Raw genomic sequence first — 21,765 nt, 5'->3', positions numbered from 1 at the left:
GTCAAACAGACTGAATATTCCTAGCTTGCATCTCCTGGCTCCCCAGACTGCCACAAACACTAAACATACCTCCAGAATAAGGCCCTGCAGTCTTCCTAGCCCCTTGAAAGCCAAAATATCAGTTTGACCTAGGATCTGCCAATCAAGGGGCATTCGGGTTCCTTTGGACTAAGACACAGAAGAGGAAGAGGGGACTGGGAAGCCTAACACTCTGGACAGGCTAAAGGGGCACGGCTTGCAGTTTCTGGTTATGGTACTCCAAAGCCTAACTCTGGCCTTCCCAACTCTCATCCAGGTTACTTGTACTCCTTCCAAAGTTTCAAACAGCTTCCAAAGACTAGGCCATTAGATACTGACACTCATTTTGGTGATTACTTAAATTTTTATAAGAATATACATAATTTTTAAATTATTAAATGTATCTAATTATGTGGGTGGCATGCACATGCCATAGCTCTCATGTGGAGGTAAGAGAACAGCTTTCAGGAGCTGGTTCTCTCCATCCACCATGAAAGTTCCAGAGAAGAATACTCAAGTTGTCAGGCTTGGCAGCAAACAACTTGACCTACTGAGCCATGTTACCGGTCTGATCACTTTCAGGCCTATTGGAACAAAACAAAAAGTCAAACAAGATAGGCACTTGGGAAGCCATAGTGCAGCATTTCAAGTCTGGGGCTAATCTGGGCTGCAAAGCAAGACCATGCCAGTACTTGTAGGACACTAACTGATGGTTTGCCTTATCTTACACAAAGTGATTTTTAAGCACATTTGATCACTCAGCATGTTAGAACTCTACTCAAAAAGCCCAAAACTAAAGTAGAAGTGATCTTCAAAAAAGATCTAAAATGTACCTGTACTTTTTTCTTGATGGCTACTTGACTACATCTGTAATCAATTAAAACCCAATCAACTAGGTACACCTGTGAGGGATTTTTCTTAAGTCATTTGAGGTGGAAAGACCCATGTTTAATCTGGATTTTTTGAAGTGAGAAGACACACCTTTAATCTGTATTTTTGAGGTGAAAAGACCCACTTTTAATCTAGGCCACACCTTCTGCTAGCAACCATGGGAGAAGGATGCTTGCTCTCTCTTGGCCTGCTTGCTCTCACTGGCAAGTCCATCTCTTCACTGTCAGGAGAACCCACTTCTCTAGGATGTACACTGAAGACCAGCTGAGACATCCTGCCTTGGGGACTGAACGACGACTGTATCCTTGGACTTTCTCTTGGTAGACAACCATTGTTGGACGAGCTGGACCACAGCCTGTAAGCCATTCTAGTAATCCAATGTATTCATTTTAGCAGTTCTGTTCCTCTAGAGCAGTGGTTCTCAACCTTCCTGTTGTGACCTCATGTTGTGGTGACCCCCAACCATAAAATTATTTTTTATCCTACTTCATAACTGTAATTTTGCTACTGTTATAAATTGTAATGTAAATGTCTTCTGACAGTTTTAGGTGACCCCTGTGAAAGGGTCATTCAACACCCCCAAAGAGGTTGAGACCCACTGTTCTAAAGAACTGTGGTTAATACATTGTACTTAGTAAATGTCCTACTGAGTGACTGTTTTGACTGGAGAAGGTTTTAAGGGTAAGAGTAATTGACTTCCAGATAAGAAAATCAGTGGTTTCAGTTTCCATCCCATTCCCAAGAATAGTAAGATCTGGAGTCCCATATGCAGGCCAGGACTGAGACTGTCTGGGGTGGGTCTGCACTGAGAGAGAGGGATTTGTTCTTTGGAAGTGTCTCTGGCATTATATTTGGTTTCATTTAGGAACTTCTTCCTGAGCTTTAAGAAAGCAGATAGTAGGGGCTGGGGATTTAGCTCAGTGGTAGAGCGCTTACCTAGGAAGCGCAAGGCCCTGGGTTCGGTCCCCAGCTCCGAAAAAAAGAACCAAAAAAAAAAAAAAAAAAAGAAAGCAGATAGTAAATGGAATGCACAATCAACCCTCCAAATTTAAACTATCATCAAAATCACAGAACCATCAAGATCTCACTTCCACATTTAGACAAAAGCGCGTTAACACACTTCAAAGCCATTTTTGGTTTCAATATAGTTTATTCTGATGAAGTTACAAAAGTAGGTACAAAATACTTTTTTAAAAAGTACAGTTAACGACTTAGAAAAATAGATAAAGCCCTAAAAGTTTTAAAAATACAACATAAATTTTTTACGTGAGGAATATTTTAAGTTATTTTAGATGGTAACGAAGACTACTTTATGCAAACTATTTTTGAGGCAGACCAACACAGAATGCTGTTTTATAACTCGTCCACAGCACACTGGCCATCCAGAATGGCTTTACAGAAAACTATGTGATATGTTCTGATGAGAAAACCCGAGTGAATTTCAATGCAGTTGCTTCAGTAAAATTACTGCTGCCACATGTGCTCCAAAGCCCATCAAAGCCCTGCATCAAAATTGAATGTAAAGTCAGGAAGACCAAAGACTACTGTGGCTTCCTTCTTTGTCAGAACTCTCACTGACCTCAGGAGGAAAGAACATGACTGCTAAAGGTGCTCAGCAGCGCATGCCCAGGCTGGCAGTGTTTCAGGACTCCATTCTGACTGGGGAGTGGACACACACTTGTAGGGGCCTCACTCTTCAGTCTTGATTTGTTTATGTGCCTGAGGTAATGACATGTCTGAGAAGCTATGAGACGCTATATCTAGTATGATCTTGGGGCTCAGAGAGAAGCCAAGAGTACAAACAGGAAACCTCACCGCCAGGACTGTGCCTGTGCCTTTGCTACAAGCCATGGAGAACAGAGACCTGCAATTCTCCAGTGAGCAGTTGTGTGAACTAAACTAGCTCTGCAGGCCAAGGAGCTGCAGATAAAAGGACCCCTGGCTAACTGGCTGCTGGTAAGACACTTTACTCAATCAGCAGAGTAACAGTATAGTAGCAGTTGACACAAAAATTGTACAAGAGAAGTGTAAGTATTTTTTATAAATCTATCATTGTCCAAGGTTGTTTTTTTTTTTTTTTTTTAATTTAATGTATTGGTGTTTGTCCTGCATGCATGTTTGTGTGAGGGAGTTGGATCCACTGGAACTTGAGTTACAAACACTTGTGAGCCACCATATGGGTGCTGGAAATTGAACCAGGGTCCTTTGGAAGAGCAGCCAATGCTTTAAACAATGTGCCATCTCTTCAGTCCCCAATATCCAAGTTTTTCAAGTCCTGAAAGTTAAAGCACCACAGGGCTAAGGCAGAATTCACCAGTCAATCGGAAGTCACTGCAACAAAGTCCAGAGAGCAGAATCAGACAGAACAGCTGACTCCTGCTGAGGGGAGCAGGAGAGCCATGAAATATGCAGATAAACCCAGGACAGACTGATTTCTTCAGATGTTATAAATGAGCCCTCTAGCCAAAGCAGAAAGACAAACTCCTCCTCCCATGTCTTTGCCTCACTGAGCAACAGCGCAGTGTGCACACTGCTGATTAAGGCAGGTTGGTGTGGGAGTCTAGCACTGTTTTCAATGATAAAAGGAAAAAAGGAGAGGGGGACACAACCAAAAACAGAGATACTCTTTTTCACCAGCAAGGCTTTGCTTTATATCCCACTAGGGGCTGCCTCCTCCGTATCTTAACATCTACCATTGGGAGCTCAGACATGGAGAGGGCATTTCTATCCCCAAAATACATGCAGAGAAACCTTGGTTTTGAGGGTATCGGAACTCATAAAAATGATTGGGCCCTGGTTGAGAAAGAGAATTTCATTCCTTAAGAGACTAAAGCAGGGGTTGGGGATTTAACTCAGTGGTAGAGCACTTGCCTAGCAAGCGCAAGGCCCTGGATTCAGTCCTCAGCTCTGAAAAAAAAAAAAAAAAAAAAAGAGAGAGACTAAAGCAAATCAAAGTAAATGGAGTCTAGGGTTGAGAGGTGAAACATTCTTGGTCATCTAGAAGCCTGTTTCCGGTCTGCAGGTGACTGTCATACACTTACAGAACAGCTGATGTCTGGACATTTGCATACACCTGGGCTGTGAGGTGTTTCCAAGCTGCCCTTTTTACCTAAACCGTCATTCCAACTTGAATTCCTCTAACGGTGATAGGTGATTTCAGCCAAAATAAAGACAAAACAGTTCCTTTAAAATTCTGAGCATACTTAAGAACATACTGAAAATGAGTTATTAAAACTGGAGTTTCTAAGCAATACTTTCCAGTATAGTCTAGTGGAATCAAAATAAATAACAAAAACCTCATCAACTCTAACTTTTATTAAGCCATGTAGGAGGCCAGTGAGCACTATGTAAGTCCCAGCTCTGACACACAACAATGATAAACTCCAGCACTGCCTGTTGGGCAAGGGTCCAGAATCCCTGGGATGTCATGTACATTTGAAAAGGCAGCCAGAACAGACTAGGTCTGAGGATCACAGGAAAAGCAGGCACTTCCCCAAAAGAGGATTCTTTTATCCTGACAGGATGAGGAAAAATTCAAGTTTTGCTACAAAGGCAAGGAGGATGGAAGCATTAGAGCTCACTGCAGCCTGTGCTCAGTAACAGAAGGAAGCCAAGCTGCCCAATTCACTCCCCTTGCTGGGTCTCCAGCTTTAACAGGCCCAGGGAGACCTGCTGTCACACACCCCTGCAAGCTATTCTGTGGTTTTGACCTTTGTCCTATCGCCATGAAGTCTGTGCATTTTACGTGCACAGAAAAGTTTCAAGTTGCAATAAAAACATGGACTCATCCAGGAAATAATCAAGTACTCTGACTACTTTTTCTACTGTGCCTCAAGAACTGCAAAGAAATATCAATGAAAACAGTGGCTTTGAGGCCCAAGTATGTCACAGATTTTGGAAGTTTTCTTGATCTCTGCCCCAGCCTACATATGAAGTTAATCTGAGTCAAGAGCCTCAAATGAGAACCTGCACGACGCTGTCAGAAGCCACAAAGATTAAATCTGTCGTGCACTCTCCTCATCTAGTCAGACATGAAGACAATCCCAAACAAGTTTACACAGTAAAGTCACTTAAAATAACTTTGGTTAATCTCAGTCCACATATGCCTGTGATTTAAGCCTTGTGGATTTTGCAAAACAAACTTTTTTTAGCAATAGTTTCACAATGTAGCCCAAGCCAGCCTCAAATGTGTGATCCTCCCACCTTTGCCCCTAACAGGCATGGACCATCATGCCTGGCTAGAAAACATACACTCTTGCCTATAAACATCAGTATACAAATGTGAACCAAAACGCTATCCAAAGTGAAATAGACCACCACTGATTTGTAAAACAAAGCAAACTCATCTGTGTTAAGACATTTGTTCTAGAAGGTCACTAATAAGTTGCTGCTGAAAATTCTTAATGTCCATTATGTTGTCCCACGGAAAAACTCATTTTCTTGAACAAAACTCAGCAACAAACTACAGGTTAGTCATGAGGTGAAAACAAAGAAGGACATTAACAGTAACAGGGTGGCCACACAGCACCTCTGATTTAGCTGTGTCATGGGATTGTTCTGAAGCTATCTGGCCAACCTACCTTTGGGACAATTTTTTTTTCAGACACAATGGATCTTTTGATCCTGGTTTCTTGTAGTCAGTATCACTTAGTCCATACCAGACAGCAATGAGAGAGTGCTAGCAGTAGATAGAGGGGGAGGGTAACTGTGTTCTAGAAGAAGCAGCATTTATCTGTCTTTAGATCCAAGCTTCTCAATTAGTTCCTGAAGTGGTGCCAACTCACGCCTATCAATCAGATTAAACTCCTAGAAAGAAAAGAAAAATATACTAATAAGCCAAAATTGAAACTCTTACATATTTTTCAGAAATGAGCTTCCTAAACCTAGTTTTCTGAATCTGAAAGAAATGACCTTTATGATATATATAAAATGACTGTTTTAGGTTTTTGTTTTTTTTTGTTTTTGTTTTTTAAAAAGTATAGGCTGAGGAGAAGGCTTGCTTAGTAAAATGCCTATCAGACAAGCATGAAGACCTAAGTTCAAATCCCAAGCACTCACATAAGAGAGCCAGACATAGTACTGTGACCATGGTGCTGGGGAGGTAGACGCAGCAGGATCCTTGGAGCTTGCTGGCCAGGAATCTAGCTGAATAAGTAATGCCCAGTGTTGACTTCTGGCTTCCATCTCCATGTGTACCCACATACCCAGACATACATACCATACATACACACATATATATTTAACTTCAAAACTAAAACATTGGTGATGTTGTGACATATGCTGGTCTTCCCCATTTCCTGACACACAGCTCTTAAAATCCTGGAATCTCTACAGTGTCAACAGTATCTGGTGACCCATAAGATAACCAGGTGTGACTGGGCCCCAGAAAGACCAACACATGATGTGTACTTTTACAGTGTTGGGACATCAGGCCCCTTTCTAACCAACTGTGGGGGTGAGAGGAACTGTAGCTATGAGATGATCTTTATCACTGTGCTAAACACCAACATGAAATGCATGAGTTTATACAGAAATGACCTGAAAATTACAAACTAAACCTTCGATAATAACTACCTCATGAGAAGTCAACTTTTACTTTTATACATACACATGTGGACATACACAAGCGTGCACACAGCGTGCACACACAACACACAGTAACAATCTCAGAAGGAAAAAGAAAAACTCAGAACCATAATACACAATAATCACTAAAAAGTCACCAGGTTTCTCTACTATAAAGTGATAATTTACATACAGAATTGCCTAGCTCTAAAAAGGAATCAGTCCTTTTTATCATTTTCTGCTTTTTAAAAGTTTAATACCCCCACCCGTGAGTGAGTGTGTGTATGTGTGGTGTGTGTGTGTGTGTGTGTGTGTGTGTGTGGTGTGTGTGTGTGTGTGTGTGTGTGTGTGTGTGTGTGTGTGTGTGTGTGTGTGAGAACAGAAGCAGGTACCAGATTTTGTGCCATTGTAAAGGTGGTTGTGAGCTCCCCATAGCAGGTGCTAGAAAGGGAACTAAGCCCTCTGCGAGAACAGAAAGTGATCTTTACTGCTAAGCCATCTCTCTCCAGCTTTCTTTTCTGGTTTTTTGAAACAAGGTTTGGCTAGGATTAGAGAGATACAGCATCAAGCTCTGATAATTCTTAGCATCTTTTTCAAATACCTTTATGTGACCTTTTAAAGTTCTAACTTAGTGCTCACAGGAAACAGGCCACAAACCTGGATGACCAAGGAAAGCCCTAGGCAGCCAGTCCCTAGTGGGATGCTGTCTTTCTTCCTTTCTTTTTTTAAACTAGATTAAGATGCTGGATCCCTTACAGGTTATTGTGAGCCTCCTGATATGGGTTCTGGGAGCTGAACCCAGGTCTTCAGCAATAACTGTATGAGTGCTTTATTGCCAAACCGCTTCTCCACTTCAGAGACACTGCCCTCCTAAACTGCTTCATGAATCAATGAAACAGTATGAAGAAGAGAGCAAAACTGGGGACAGAACAAAGCTTAAAACTTACATGTTCTACATCTATAAATGAGGTGGTGCTTTTGATACATTACCAAAGTCCAAGTCCAAGGCCCAGAGACCAACATGGCTCACCTACCTGAACAAAGAAAATAAAGTGCTTAAAGGAGGTGTTGAGGTGGGCCTCCTCTTGCAGCTGCATCACGGAGTCAAAGTGCTGGTGGTAAATATGGGCATAAACCCTGAAGAGACGCTTCAGAATAGTCTTTGCCACAGACATAAAGTTTTTGGGAAATGGGACACCTGTAATGGAATACACATCTATCAGTCTTTTATCAAATCAGAATGCAGCAAGTCTTGATGCCACCCAGATCGAGTGTAGCAACAAGCTTACACATTCACAGAGCAAGGGAAATCCCAAACTAAGTATTCACATACCACACTGCTTGCTACAACAGTAACATAGGTATAGAGGCTGCTAAATCACAGTTCAAATGAACATGTTGGTTGTTCAGAATCAGAGATTCTCTTTAAGAGCAAATGCAACAAGAATACACTTTGATTATAAACACTTTTGTCATTTGTAATAGGAAACAAAATTAGGAATAGAGATTTTCCTAAACAAAGGAGTATCCTAAACAGATACCACTCAAGTCTTTACCATCATCCATATAGATTGAAAATATCTCATCTTCTACATTACTCTAGAAAGTAAGCCTTATTTTCCTGTATTCTAAAAAGGGGTGATCCTTCCTGAAACAGAAGAAGAGAGCCTCTTTTCTTCTCAGAGAAAAGAAACATGTCTTGAGAAAAATTGGGAGGTGGGGACCTTCCCAAGCAGTAGCCACAGGGTGACTGACCACACTCTGGACAAGTTTGGCTAACGGAACCAAATCCTTTATGGACAGGAGAATGCCAGCAAGCCAGTGATAGTTACATAAACTAACACTAAGAAAAATTAAGAAGGCATCTGCCTGCCAAGCAAGTGATGCTTGTCTTTAAGACAGACAAGTGGATCTCTCAGAGTCCATGTACTCTATAGTGAGTCCCAAGCATGTAAACAATCAGCTTCAAAAACCAGTTCCTCAGAAACAATCTCAATTAAACACCTTGGAACCTTTCAGAAAATGGAGGCTTTTAACAGCTTTCCTACCATGCATCTTACTTTTCTCTTTAGTTAGCCCTTAGAAGCTTGATATAATTCGTCTTGTATATTTTTATGGTATTCCCAACTTCTAGTCTTGGCTAAATTGACTTTTCAAACATTACACTAGCATTTGAGTGTGGTTTCTTTCTTTTTTTTTTTTTTAATTTTTTTTTCTTTTCCTTTTTTTTTTTCAGAGCTGGGGACTGAACCCAGGGCCTTGCACTTGCTAGGCAAATGCTCTACCACTGAGCTAAATCCCCAACCCCGAGTGGTTTCTCAGAACAGAATTCTAATACAAAATACCAAAAACAGGTTTTAAAATAAAATATCTTTTCTCTTAAAATTCGCCATCTTGCTAAAAACTTAAGATATTCTAAAAGAGGAGGAAGAAGAGGAGGAGGAAGTAGAGGAGGAAGAGTTCTCTATAACATCTCAAAAAAATTACAACACTGATAACAGCCTAATGAGGAGGAGGGGGAAGAAGAGGAGGAGGAAGAAAGTAAAGGAGTCCAGAATGATTACAGTAGAATGAGAGGCTGAGGAAAAAGGAGGGCTAGGCATGGTTGGTGAGATTTTATAACCTCGGCAAGAGGGAGAAAGAGATGGAAAGATGGAGTGTTGAAGAGCTTGCTCAGCTACACAGAGAATTCAAAGACAAACTGAGCTAAATGAGATCTTCCCTCATAAAAATAACTTAGTAAATACGTAAACTGTTTAAGTACTTGCTAAACTGAATTTAATAGAACATATTCAAGTGGAACCAACATATAATAAAGTATCTGTAAGAAAGGAAATATAAGATTTAATAGAAGAATGTTATTAACAAGTCAAATCTAACAGGATTTTTTGGTTTGTTTCTTTGAAATGAAGTCTCACTCTATAGCACAGGCTAGCCTTGAACTCCCAACAATCCTCCTGTCTCAGCCTCTGGAGTGTTGGGATTGCAGGTATGCTCCACCATGTTCCTTAACTCTAGCCTAAGTATAAACACTTGATCTGTTTCTCCCAGAAGTGCCTCTGCTTAGACTACACAGAGGAGCACAGGAAGAACCTGGTAAGAAGCTGCTCAGAGCCCCAGGAACTGCAGGCAGCCTGACTTCACTCTTCAGTACCAAACCAAAAACAAAAATAGTAGCAAACCAGAAACGTTCTCCAAGCAAAACATTAAAAAAAAAAAAAAATGGAGAAGTTAGGGTATATATAACTTAGTAGTAGGTAGAGCATGCGGTCAACCATGTGGGGGGCCCTGGGGCTGAGCCCCAGCACAAAAGAAGTAGTAACTTTCTCATTGTTGAAATGTAATTTGGGGCTCTGAGGAGAGCTCAGGGCAGAACACACACCTAGCACACACATGAGGCCAGGCTTCAATCCCTAGCACCACAAAAAGCAACAAAGAAACAATCCACATTTTAAAGGAGATGAGCAAAATGGAGAAGTCTATAGCAAAACACTCCATAAAAAGATCAAAGGTGCCCTAGGGGAAGAAAACATACAGCTTTTATGACAAAAACAAAATACCTATAACAGACAAAGAACATAAACAGAAGAGAAAACGTAAATGAAACGGAAAGTAATTCATCTCATTAATGTGTGTGCACGAGCAGACGTGTACCTATGCGTGTGTGGTAAGACACGTGTGGAGGTCAGAGGACAGCCTCCATCTACCATGTAGGTCTCAGAGAGCCAACTCAGGCCACCAGGCTTGGCTCACTCTACTTGCTGAGCCATCACGCTGGCCCTTCCTCAGTATTTTTAAGTAGATATTAGAACAAAAGTTTAGGGCCAATGGCATGGCTCAGTGGGTTTGGTGCTTGCCATGAAAGTCCAATGACCCAAACTAGATCTTCAAAGCTTGTGTAAAGGCTGAGCACAGTGGCTCACACCTTTATTCCCAGCAATGGGGAGGCAGAGGCAGCAGATCTCTGAGTTCCAGGCCAGCTGGGTCTGCAGAGTAAATGCCAGGAAAGCCAAGGCTACACCGTGAAACACTGTCTTGAAAGACAAATAAAAAACCAGTAAAGGTAGAATCCAAGTTGTCTGACCTGCACACATATGCTGTGGCACACAAATCCCACACACACCACACACATAAAATACTTTTTATTTTAAAATAGATACAATGTAATCAAACTGGAAGAGATTAAAAAATAAGTATTAACTGGTGTGAAGAAACAAGTAGGTATGCTAGGGGAATATACATGGATACAAGTTCTTTACAGAATGTTGCCTTCTCTGTTACACTGATTTAAAGTAATAGAACATTTCAAGATTTTAGTCATCACTCACAAAGAAAGGCTGCTCAACAGTGCTAACTTACCAATCTTAGAAGGAAAAAGAGTTTCATCATCAAGCTGATCCTGAACCCAAGTCATCAAATAGTCAATATATTTTGGTGCTGAACACTTAATTGGCTTTTTAATATTAGTGCCATCTGCCCAGTGGTATTCATACCTGCAGAGAACAACACAGTGTTAAAGACAGTTGCTAAAACCTTAACATGGACAACCTGTAATCAAAGCAGGTTCACATTCTGTCCACAGAAATTTTAAGTGACTTTAAGTTATAGGAAGGGACTGGAGAGATGGCTCAGCAGTTAAGAGCACTGACTGCTCTTCCAGAGGTCCTGAGTTCAATTCCCAACAACCACATGGTGGCTCACAACCATCTGTAATGGGATCTCATGTCCTCTTCTGGTTGTGTCTGAAGGCAGAGACAGTGTACTCACATACATAAAATAAACCTTTAAAAAGAAAGTTATAGGAAACACTCAGCCTGTTTTAACTCTCATCTTTAAGACAGGTACTTGCTTCTGGATGTGCAGCTACTTTCATTAACACTATATAGGGACCAGGGGGGAAAAGAGCAAATATTAAAGACCACCTAAAAATTCTTTTAAGAAATTTAAACTCGGGCTGGAGAGATGGCTCAGCAGTTAAGAGCACCAACTGCTCTTCCAGAGGTCCTGAGTTCAAATCCCAGCAACCATGTGGTGGCTCACAACCATCTGTAATGAGATCTGATGCCTTCTTCTGGTGTGTCATAAGAGAGCTACAATGGACTTACATATAATAAATAAATAAATTAAAAAAAAAGAAATTTAAACTCTTTAAAAAAAAAAACTTGGAATGAACTACATCTGTGTGGACATACACACACAGGCAATACATATGACTACAATTTGTAGGAGTCAGTTCTTTCCTTCCACCTAAGAAAGGAATGTAGGTCACCAGACTTGGTGGCAAGTGAGCCACCTCACTGCCCCAACTCCAATCTTAGACTCTTACTCCTAGAACAGTACAATGACAGTGCAGATGTTAAATACTGAATACTCATGCACCAAACAGCTAACAGCAGGAGTGACTGCTGAATAATCAAGAACTCAAAAACAGACTTATCTCTACACGAAGAGGTAAGAATAGTCTTTATTATTCAATATTTATCAGCTATAAAAGAAAAGAAAGCTATCCGAATGCCTATTTAACAGACTAGACCCATACCTGGGACCTGCTGACATGACTGGGCAGCTTGCCTCAGTGCAGAACTCTGTAATGGTTCCATACAGCATGTTGATCTGATTGAAGAAATCCACAGCTGCAGAGACAAAGTTACAACTGTGTTAAATGTGGACTACCTATACCATGACAAACCAAACAGACCTCTCAGACAGAGGAAAAATGAGTAACATTTTCTTTTTTTTAAAGGGGGTCTATGTTGCCCAGGCTAGTCTTGAACAACTGGGCTCATGCAATCCGCCTCCCTCAGCCTCTCAAGCAACTGGAGCACACTACCATGTCCAACTGGCTTAAAACTCTGGAGCTAATCTACCAGCATCTAGTAAGTCACTGGAATATACTATTTGATTAGATTCAAGGAGTTGAAAGAGTCATAGTTTATCAATCTAAACTACAACATACTATCATTTCTTAGGAAAGAGAAAAAGATGTTACGGAACAAATTTAGTGAAGTTGCAAGTCGTCTTGTACATTTCAAACATCTGCTTCAGGACCAGCATGTTGAAGACTACTCAAAACGGACTGAGTCAAGAACCTAGTATGGTTGGGGCTGGGGATTTAGCTCAGTGGTAGAGCGCTTACCTAGGAAGCGCAAGGCCCTGGGTTCGGTCCCCAGCTCCGAAAAAAAGAACCAAAAAAAAAAAAAAAAAAAAAAGAAAGCAGATAGTAAATGGAATGCACAATCAACCCTCCAAATTTAAACTATCATCAAAATCACAGAACCATCAAGATCTCACTTCCACATTTAGACAAAAGCGCGTTAACACACTTCAAAGCCATTTTTGGTTTCAATATAGTTTATTCTGATGAAGTTACAAAAGTAGGTACAAAATACTTTTTTAAAAAGTACAGTTAACGACTTAGAAAAATAGATAAAGCCCTAAAAGTTTTAAAAATACAACATAAATTTTTTACGTGAGGAATATTTTAAGTTATTTTAGATGGTAACGAAGACTACTTTATGCAAACTATTTTTGAGGCAGACCAACACAGAATGCTGTTTTATAACTCGTCCACAGCACACTGGCCATCCAGAATGGCTTTACAGAAAACTATGTGATACGTTCTGATGAGAAAACCCGAGTGAATTTCAATGCAGTTGCTTCAGTAAAATTACTGCTGCCACATGTGCTCCAAAGCCCATCAAAGCCCTGCATCAAAATTGAATGTAAAGTCAGGAAGACCAAAGACTACTGTGGCTTCCTTCTTTGTCAGAACTCTCACTGACCTCAGGAGGAAAGAACATGACTGCTAAAGGTGCTCAGCAGCGCATGCCCAGGCTGGCAGTGTTTCAGGACTCCATTCTGACTGGGGAGTGGACACACACTTGTAGGGGCCTCACTCTTCAGTCTTGATTTGTTTATGTGCCTGAGGTAATGACATGTCTGAGAAGCTATGAGACGCTATATCTAGTATGATCTTGGGGCTCAGAGAGAAGCCAAGAGTACAAACAGGAAACCTCACCGCCAGGACTGTGCCTGTGCCTTTGCTACAAGCCATGGAGAACAGAGACCTGCAATTCTCCAGTGAGCAGTTGTGTGAACTAAACTAGCTCTGCAGGCCAAGGAGCTGCAGATAAAAGGACCCCTGGCTAACTGGCTGCTGGTAAGACACTTTACTCAATCAGCAGAGTAACAAAAAAAAAAAAAAAAAAAAAAAAAAAAACCTAGTATGGGGTCTAGGGTAACACAAGAGTTTAAAAGATGAATAATTCTGAGGTCCACATCATTAAAAAAAAAAAAAGGTGAATAATACAAGACAGAAGATGGGACCCACATGCTAACAGTAAGTTCTAGAAGTTCAGAGAAAAGGTAACATCTGGAAAGATTGAGGACAACAGGGAGGACATGCCAAATGAGCTTCTGCTAGATTCAGAGGATAAGGAGGAAGGATGGATATAATGAAAATCATTAAGACTTGGAACATTTTTTCAAAACGCTATGATCTTATCTAAAGAAATACCTGAAAAAAACTAGGGCTTTCCAAGTTTCTTCAAAAGTAGATTAAGAAAAAAATCCTGAGCTAGGCAATGCTGGCATACACCTTTAATCCCAGCACTCAGGAGGCAGAGGGAGGTGATCTTAGTGAATTCAAGGCTAGTCTGGTCTACAGAGTGAGTTCCAGCACAGCCAGGGCTACAGGAGTAACCCTGTCTCAAAACAAACAAACCCAGAAACAAACAGTTCTTTGACATGCTCAGTAATGTTTTTTAAGACCTATTTTTACTGGGGGGTGGGGGTGGGGTGGGAGTGGGTTGCATATGAATTCAGGCTAGAAATGCTGCATCCTCCAGGAGTTGGAATTATATACTTCCGATGGGTGGGAACTAAACTCTCATTCTCTATAAGTGCAGTATAAGATCTTAAACACTGAGCCATCTTCTCCAGCCCTCTCAGCAATTTTTAAGATAATACAGGAATTCTGGGATCAAAGTATTTTGTGTGTGTGTGTGTGTGTTGTATCTGTGTTTTTTTTTTTTTTTTTTTTTTTTTCCGGAGTTGGGGACTGAACCCAGGGCCTTGCGCTTGCTAGGCAAGTGCTCTACCACTGAGCCAAATCCCCAACCCCGTGTGTTGTATCTGTTTTGTATTTCACATTTTATTTACTTATTGTGTGTGAACATACACAAACATGTGTGTGTGTGTGTGTGTGTGTGTGTGTGTGTGTGTGTGTGTGTGTCAGAAGACAATTTCCAGGAGTCAATCCTCTCCCACGTGGATTCCAGGGAATGAACCCAGGCTTCGCATCTTTACCAACTGAACCATCTTGCTGGTCAGAGACCAAAAGATTCAAATAGACAGTTTAGATCAATGAAACCTCAAAGAAAAATCTAAAACAGCAGGAGGCCAACACATGTCTTCAGAATAACGTAATTTGAAATTTAATTTAAAAAAATTTTAAATTATATGATTTGTTTCTGTTGAGGTTTGGTCTGTTGCTGTGGATTGTCATGCTAAATTATGTACCAAAAGGTCTAGGCCTATGAGTAAATTCTCACATGTACAAGCTTTTGTTGTGCAAACCTGTTCCTTAATTTAAAATTGGTTAAATAAATAAAAATTGGCAATAGCCCAATTACTGGAAGGATTAGAGGTAGGTGGGTTTTGAGTTACCTGGTAGAGGGTGGAGAATCAAGAGGAGGAGGAGGGAGAGAAGAGGAGGAAGCTGCCGTGAGAGGAGAAGGAGCCAGAGGCCAGGAGAAATAGCAAGTATCTGGGGTACACCTCAGGCAGGGGAGGTAGCCAGGCCAGCAGTTAGAAGAGTAGATTAGGGGTGACCCCCCTACCAGTAATTGCCAAAACCAAATGACCACAGTCTGAGTCTCATCTATTTGTAAGTTAGTAGGGAATAGGTTTAAATTGGTTCAACTCCAGTATCTGTGTGGGTATGTGCATGTGAGTCCAGAAAAGACTGTTAGACTCTCTAAAGCTAGAGTTGCAGGCCAGTGTGAGCTGCCCCATGTGGGTGCTGGGAGATAAATTGTGTCCTCTGCAAGATCAGCATTCTTAACCACTGAGACCCATTTTTCCATCCCAAACTTGATATTTTGAGTAAAATAAAACACAGTGTTTCCCTAAAAAAGTAGTACTTCACATTGTTCAAACCTAAGTCCTACAGTCAAGTACTTTTTTAGTTGACCTTACTCATTCCTTCAGGATATTCTTACCAAGAAGAACCCAGAAGCACTCAGCACTTCTCAAGTGTCTCCACTCAACCATACAACCAAGTCCTTTGAGAAGTGAAGTCTAAATGTATTTTATAGATAGCTGTTATATTACAATTATACCTATAAAAATTCATTAAATAAGATTTACCAAACTCTACAAATCAACAAGTCAATGTTCTTAAAAACTTACTATTAACAGCGATCCACTCATTGAGGTCTTCTCCCTCCGGCAACATAACAGCTTGCCTCAGATTGCCACTCCCGAGAGTTGCCTCTGCATGTTTTAAGAGTTCATACTGATGGGACCCTTCAGGAATATTCTTCTTTGGTTTGAATGTTTTCGAAGAGCGGCTGCTGCTGTTGGGTTAAAGATAAAAATGTATGAATTTTTAGGAATGAAATGACATTTTAAGCATATAAATGGCTCTATCAGGGGGCTGGAAAGATGACTAAGCAGTTAAGAACATGCATTGCTTTTACATAGACACACAGATAAATACTGGAATAAATATACTGATAAAAAAAAAAGTGCTCCTTAAAAAAGGCCAAGAAGGAAGAGGAGAGGATGACAAAAAAGAATGCCGTAGTGTCCAATGTTTGCCCAGCATCAAGGAGGCCCTGGGCTACCGCCACATGCACACATCCCTATCAAAGCAAGAGTACAGACGAATGGATGACCCCCAGGTAAGAGCCCCTGCTGCACAACATGAAGACCACCTGCATCCAACTCTAGAAGTGCTAGGGTACTTCTTAAGGAGGATATTGTCAAGAAATGAGTACGGTCAACTAAAGAACGACTGATACATGTAAAAATGGGAGACATATGTTGTTTAGACATTGTGAAGTACTTATGTGGTAATGGGGAGGAGGCAGGAACATGACAGTGTGAGTAAGAATGGCCCCATGGGATCATGTATTTAAATACTTAGGAAGTAGCACTCATTTTAAGGATTAGGAGGTATGACCTTGTTGGAGGAACTGTGTCACTGGAGCTGCGTTTGAGGCTTCAAAAACCCAAACCAGTCCCAGCCTGTCTCCCTCTTTCTCTCTCTCTTCCTGCAGTTCCAATACAGAACTCCCAGTTACTTCTCCAGCACCATGTCAGGGAGTGTGCCACCATGCTCCCCACCATGATTACAATGAACTAAACCTCTGAACGTGTAAACAAACCCAAATTAAATGCTTTCCTCTGTAAGAGCTGCCCTGGTCTTGGTGTCTCTTCACAACAATAGAACACTAAGACAAGGAGGATCTCTAGGACTTGCTGGCTTCCAGCCTAGTGGGTATAAAAAAGGAGTTTCAAGTTCAAAAGGATGCCTTGCCTTACAGAAGAGGCAAAACATGATAGGAGACCCCCAATGCCCTCTTCTATGTCTGTGCATCAGGGACACAACACTTGTGTGCCTACTCCACACTCACAGATCTACAGATATGAAACAATCAAGTAAAAATTTAAAAATCTTAGTGCAGGAGCAGCACCACAACTTGTTACATCGGGCAATCTATTACACCCCACCTACCAGAGCATTTACCCAAGGGGTTGGAGGTGGACACACTGTAGATTCTAGGCAGTATCTTCTAACAATTCAAATCTACTCCTTCTATGCACTTATAGATATGGAGGGCAGATCCACATCATGGGATGCTGTACAGTGATAATAAAGGTAACAGGGTACATATGTTCAAGAAAGAGTCAAGGCACAGCTGAACACATTACAGAATCAAATTAGAGCAAAGCCTATTTCGTTAGCCCATAGAAAGCACAAACAACAATAAAACAGAAAAAGCATTAATACACAACAGAATTGTAACAACATCTAAACAGGAGAAGGGAACAGACTCTTGGACTTAAACCTTACCTGTGAAAGTAAAAATTTAAGTAGTGTAGGAAGTAAAGAATTATAAAAGCACTAGACTAAATTCCATTTTTTATAAAGAACTATTACATACATTAAGGAAGTACTAAATTAGAAGGATCACCCCAGGAACACATGGAGATAGAACTGATTAAGAGGAAACTAAATATGGAAAATTAACATTAAGTGATTTCTTAAGATCCAATATAGACTGGAGAAATGGCTCAGTGGTTAAGAGCACTGACTGCTCTTCCAGAGGTCCTGAGTTCAAATCCCAGCAACCACATGGTGGCTCACAACCATCTCTAATGAGATCTGATGCCCTCTTCTAGTGTCTGAAGACAACTACAGTGTACTTATATGTAATAAATAAATAAATCTTACCAAAAAAAGATTCAATATGGTCTTCATATTAAGGTTCAAATTAAGGTTTGTGTTGCAAGGGCTGGAGAGGCTCAGTGTTAAGAACACTTGCTGTTCTTGCAGATGACTAGGGTATACAGTTCCCAGCACCCACATGGTGGCTCACAACCATCCACTACTTCAGTCCCAGGGGGTTTGATGCTCTCTCCTGGCATTCATGGGTACTAGATGCACATGGTATACACATACATACATACATACATTTAAAACATCCATGCTCATAAAGTGAAAATAAATCCTAAACTGGGCACACATCTTTAACCCCAGCACGCTGGAGGGAGAGGCAGGCAGATTTCTGGGAAGTAGGCCTGGTTTACACCATTCCAGGACAACCAGAGCTAGAGCTACATAGTGAAACTATGCCACAAAAAAACAAAACAAAACCAACTAAATAACTAAACAAATCTTTGAAAAAGACATTTATTCTTCAAATGATGCCATCAAGACAGTTAAAATAATCCTGAGGATGGAAGAAACTATTTTTAAGTCACAGATGTAATGCGACTCATATCCAAAACACAAAGAATTCTTACAACTCAAACCAAAAAGGCAGATGGACACAACCACTGCACCATATATACACATGGAAATGTCAGTCAAACCCATTGATTTGTACAATTAACGGGTGCTAACAAAATAAAAAACATCTGATTTTAAAATAGGAAGACTTTATCCACAAATGGCCTGAAAATACACACACACACACACACACACACACACACACACACAAACATTATTGATCATTGGAAGAATGTAAATCAATAAATTCCACTTCACACTCAGGCATAACAAAGGCAATTTGCCAGACAGATGTGAACTGGAGGATTTTGAAAACTCATACAGTGAGATTGGGATGTAAAATGCTTGGCAGTTCCTCAAAGGCTAACATGTGTCACTAATTCCTAGGAGATACCATCACACACACATACCCAAAAACCTGTAACCAGATGCTCACTGCAGAAGCACCAAAGGGTGGGAAAAACAGCATCAATCAGTCTAAGTTATAAAAACTTACATTTACCTCACCTGGTTGAAGAGCTATGGAGAGTCCACAGGAAGAGTCAGGTTTTTCAGGGACAAGCTCAAATAGACTACTGATAATCAAATGGTCAGCTCTACACCCAAGTGCGTTCAGACACCACTGACTGGATTCAGTAGGTAGGAGTATAATATGGGTATAATATATAGTATAGATAAGAGGACAGGGATTTGAATGAGAGATGAGGGCAGTGGAGGAATTAAAAATGAAAATACTCATCTATTAAGTTCTCAAAAAATAAGAACCTAAAAAAAAAAAAAACTCATATGTGGGCTGAGATAAAAGCGCCCACCTTTAATCCCAACATCCAGGAGGCAGAGGCAAGTGGGGGTCGAGGCCAGCCTGGGCTACATAGCAAGACCTTTCCTCAAAACAAAACAAACAAACAAAACCACACACATTTAAAGCAGGCCTGTCCTGGTGGCCTAGGCTGTAATCCTGGCTCCTTAGAAAGCTGAGGCAGGAGGAGACCAGGTTCCAGCCCTACCTGGGATAAGAGAAAAGTCACATTATAAGGTGCAAAGCTCTCTTCTCAAATGTAAATCTGTGGAAAACCATTGAGAATCTGCACTTTTCCTTCTCAGCCTCGTCTGGTCAGAGGCACTGCACATTTCCTTGCCCCAGCCGTTTCCCAGGCGGCAGGCCCGGTATAGCCCAATGTCCGGCTCCGCCCTCCACTTGGCCCCTCTGCCCCGCCCCGCCGACCGACACCCGCCACGCCCCGGCCCGACCCACTTACAAGAGGAAGCTCATCCTTGCTAGCCCGAGGGGCCGTGGCCCCCGCCCCGTCAGACTCGGCGCCGCCGCGGGCACCGGGAAGCAGAGGGCGGTCCGCGGCTCAACAGGGCTGCCGAAGCTTCACGGCTTGGGTTTCGTACTGGGTTCCAGCCGCCCCGAACCAGCACAGACTGCGGAGTCCTCCGTGCTACCTCCCAACAGCTCGATGAGCAGAAATGCGGAACCAACAGGATCTCGCGAGACCGGGCTTTTTTTCCCCGTCCCGCTGAGCTTCGCCCCGCCCCTTACTGAGCTCAGCCAATCAGTAGTCTGTGGGCCCTGAGCGAAATGGAGCCAGCTAGGCACTGCTGTCAACTATTCCGTGGCCGAGGGACCTCTGCCAACGCTACTTAGTGACTGTTTTGCTATTTAGAAGGACTTTGGATCTTTCCTAAAGGAATGCTATTCCAGCCACATCGCCTGTTGATGGACACTTGGCACACACACTATACACACATTATAGACACACTATAAAACTTCTAAGAATGCTCATGTGCATGTACTGTGGGAGGATATGTTGACACCAGGTGACCTATGTTAGAATGTAGAAAAGAGGAAAAAAAAACTGTGGGAATAAATGATGGTGCAGGATGCGCAGTGGCAAAGACCTAGTATTTTTCCGCTTCAATTGATGGTGGTTTAAAACCATTTGAACATGACCTTTCACAGTAATGACATCAATTTTATTTTCTCAGCTTTTGGATTTATTTTTCTTTCTCTTCTTTTCTTTTCTTTCTTTCTTTTTATTTCTCTCTCTCTCTCTCTCTCTCTCTCTCTCTCTCTCTCTCTGGTGGTTGTTGTTCCTTTGTTAAGACAGGATCTCATGCGTTCCAGGCTAGTTTAAAGTTCACGAAGTAGCCAAGGATGACCTTAAGTTCCTGATCCTTCTGCTTCAGCCTCCCAGGTACAGGGATTACAGGCTTGAGCTACTGTACTGGCTCCTTTTAACTTTTAAAACCACCTTTTGTAAATTTGCATTTGTGTGTGTGTGTGTGTGTGTATGTAAGAGCAACATGTAGGAGCTGGTTCTCTTTTTATCCATGACTGGTGGGAGGAGATCTTCTTTAGTAAGCTTTTTTTATTCTTTCTTGTTTTGTCACTACCTTCTGTAGATTTGTATGTGATTTAGAGTATATGTGCCTTGATGTACTTTTTTTATTTTCTTTCTTTTTCTTTTTTTTTTTTCTCTTTCATTTTCCTGATTTTTTGAGACAGGGTCTCTAGTCCTTCTGGCCATTATGTAGATCAGGCTGGCCTTGACTCACAGAGATCTGCCTGCCTCTGCCTCTTGTCCTCGTATTTATTTATTTTTTGTAAGCCTATTTTTAAATACCATATTATTAAGGTTGGCGTCTGTGTCCTTGTGTTTATCACTATGTCAGGGCAGGCCAAGCACGGTGGTACACAGCTTTAATTCCAGCCCCGGAGGCAGAGGCAGGTGTCTTTGTGAGTTCATGGCCAGCTTAGGCTACATAGCATGTTCTAGGGCAGCCGTGACTACATAGAGAGACCCTGTCAAAAAAAACTATATTATTTGTGTGTACATGTATATATGATGTGAGGGGATGGAGAGACAGCTTAATAATTAAGAGCACTTGCTGTTCCTGTATAGTACTTGTGTTCAGGGTCAAGCATCCACACTGTCTGTAGCTCCATTTCCAGAGGATCTAACACTCTCTTTTGACCTCCACAGGCACCAGTACCATATGCAGGTAAGCTGGCAAAAGACTTATAAAATAAAAATAAATCTTTTTTTTTTCCGGAGCTAGGGACCGATAAATCTTCTTTTAAAAGAAAAAAAAAGGCAGAATAAAGAAACTCCAGGTTTGGTTTGTTTGTTTGTTGTTTTTAATCTTTTAATGAAATGATTCTTAAAATTGTAGAATTATTAAATCCACAAGGAAAAATGTATTAGAGAAACTTCTCAGTATGTTCAGCTTAAGGGAGAAAGTCTTAGGGAAATCTTTGGTCAATA

General features: G+C 41.3%; 1 protein-coding gene across 1 annotated transcript; it reads right to left on the bottom strand.

The window, feature by feature from the left end:
• Window positions 1-2,039: 2,039 nt before the first annotated feature.
• Window positions 2,040-19,939, bottom strand: Mob1a (MOB kinase activator 1A). Its single transcript, NM_001033891.1, is given in 6 exon segments — window positions 2,040-5,715; window positions 7,509-7,672; window positions 10,834-10,967; window positions 12,014-12,107; window positions 15,886-16,052; window positions 19,753-19,939. Coding segments are annotated over 6 exon segments (651 nt in total). The 5' UTR covers window positions 19,767-19,939; the 3' UTR covers window positions 2,040-5,637.
• Between the last annotated feature and the right edge of the window lie 1,826 nt (window positions 19,940-21,765).

This window comes from Rattus norvegicus, chromosome 4 (assembly GCF_021556685.1).
Source record: "Rattus norvegicus strain SHRSP/BbbUtx chromosome 4, alternate assembly SHRSP_T2T, whole genome shotgun sequence".
Taxonomy (NCBI): Eukaryota; Metazoa; Chordata; class Mammalia; order Rodentia; family Muridae; genus Rattus; species Rattus norvegicus.
Note: the sequence above shows the minus strand (reverse complement) of the source record. Positions and strands in the feature narration are given on the sequence as shown.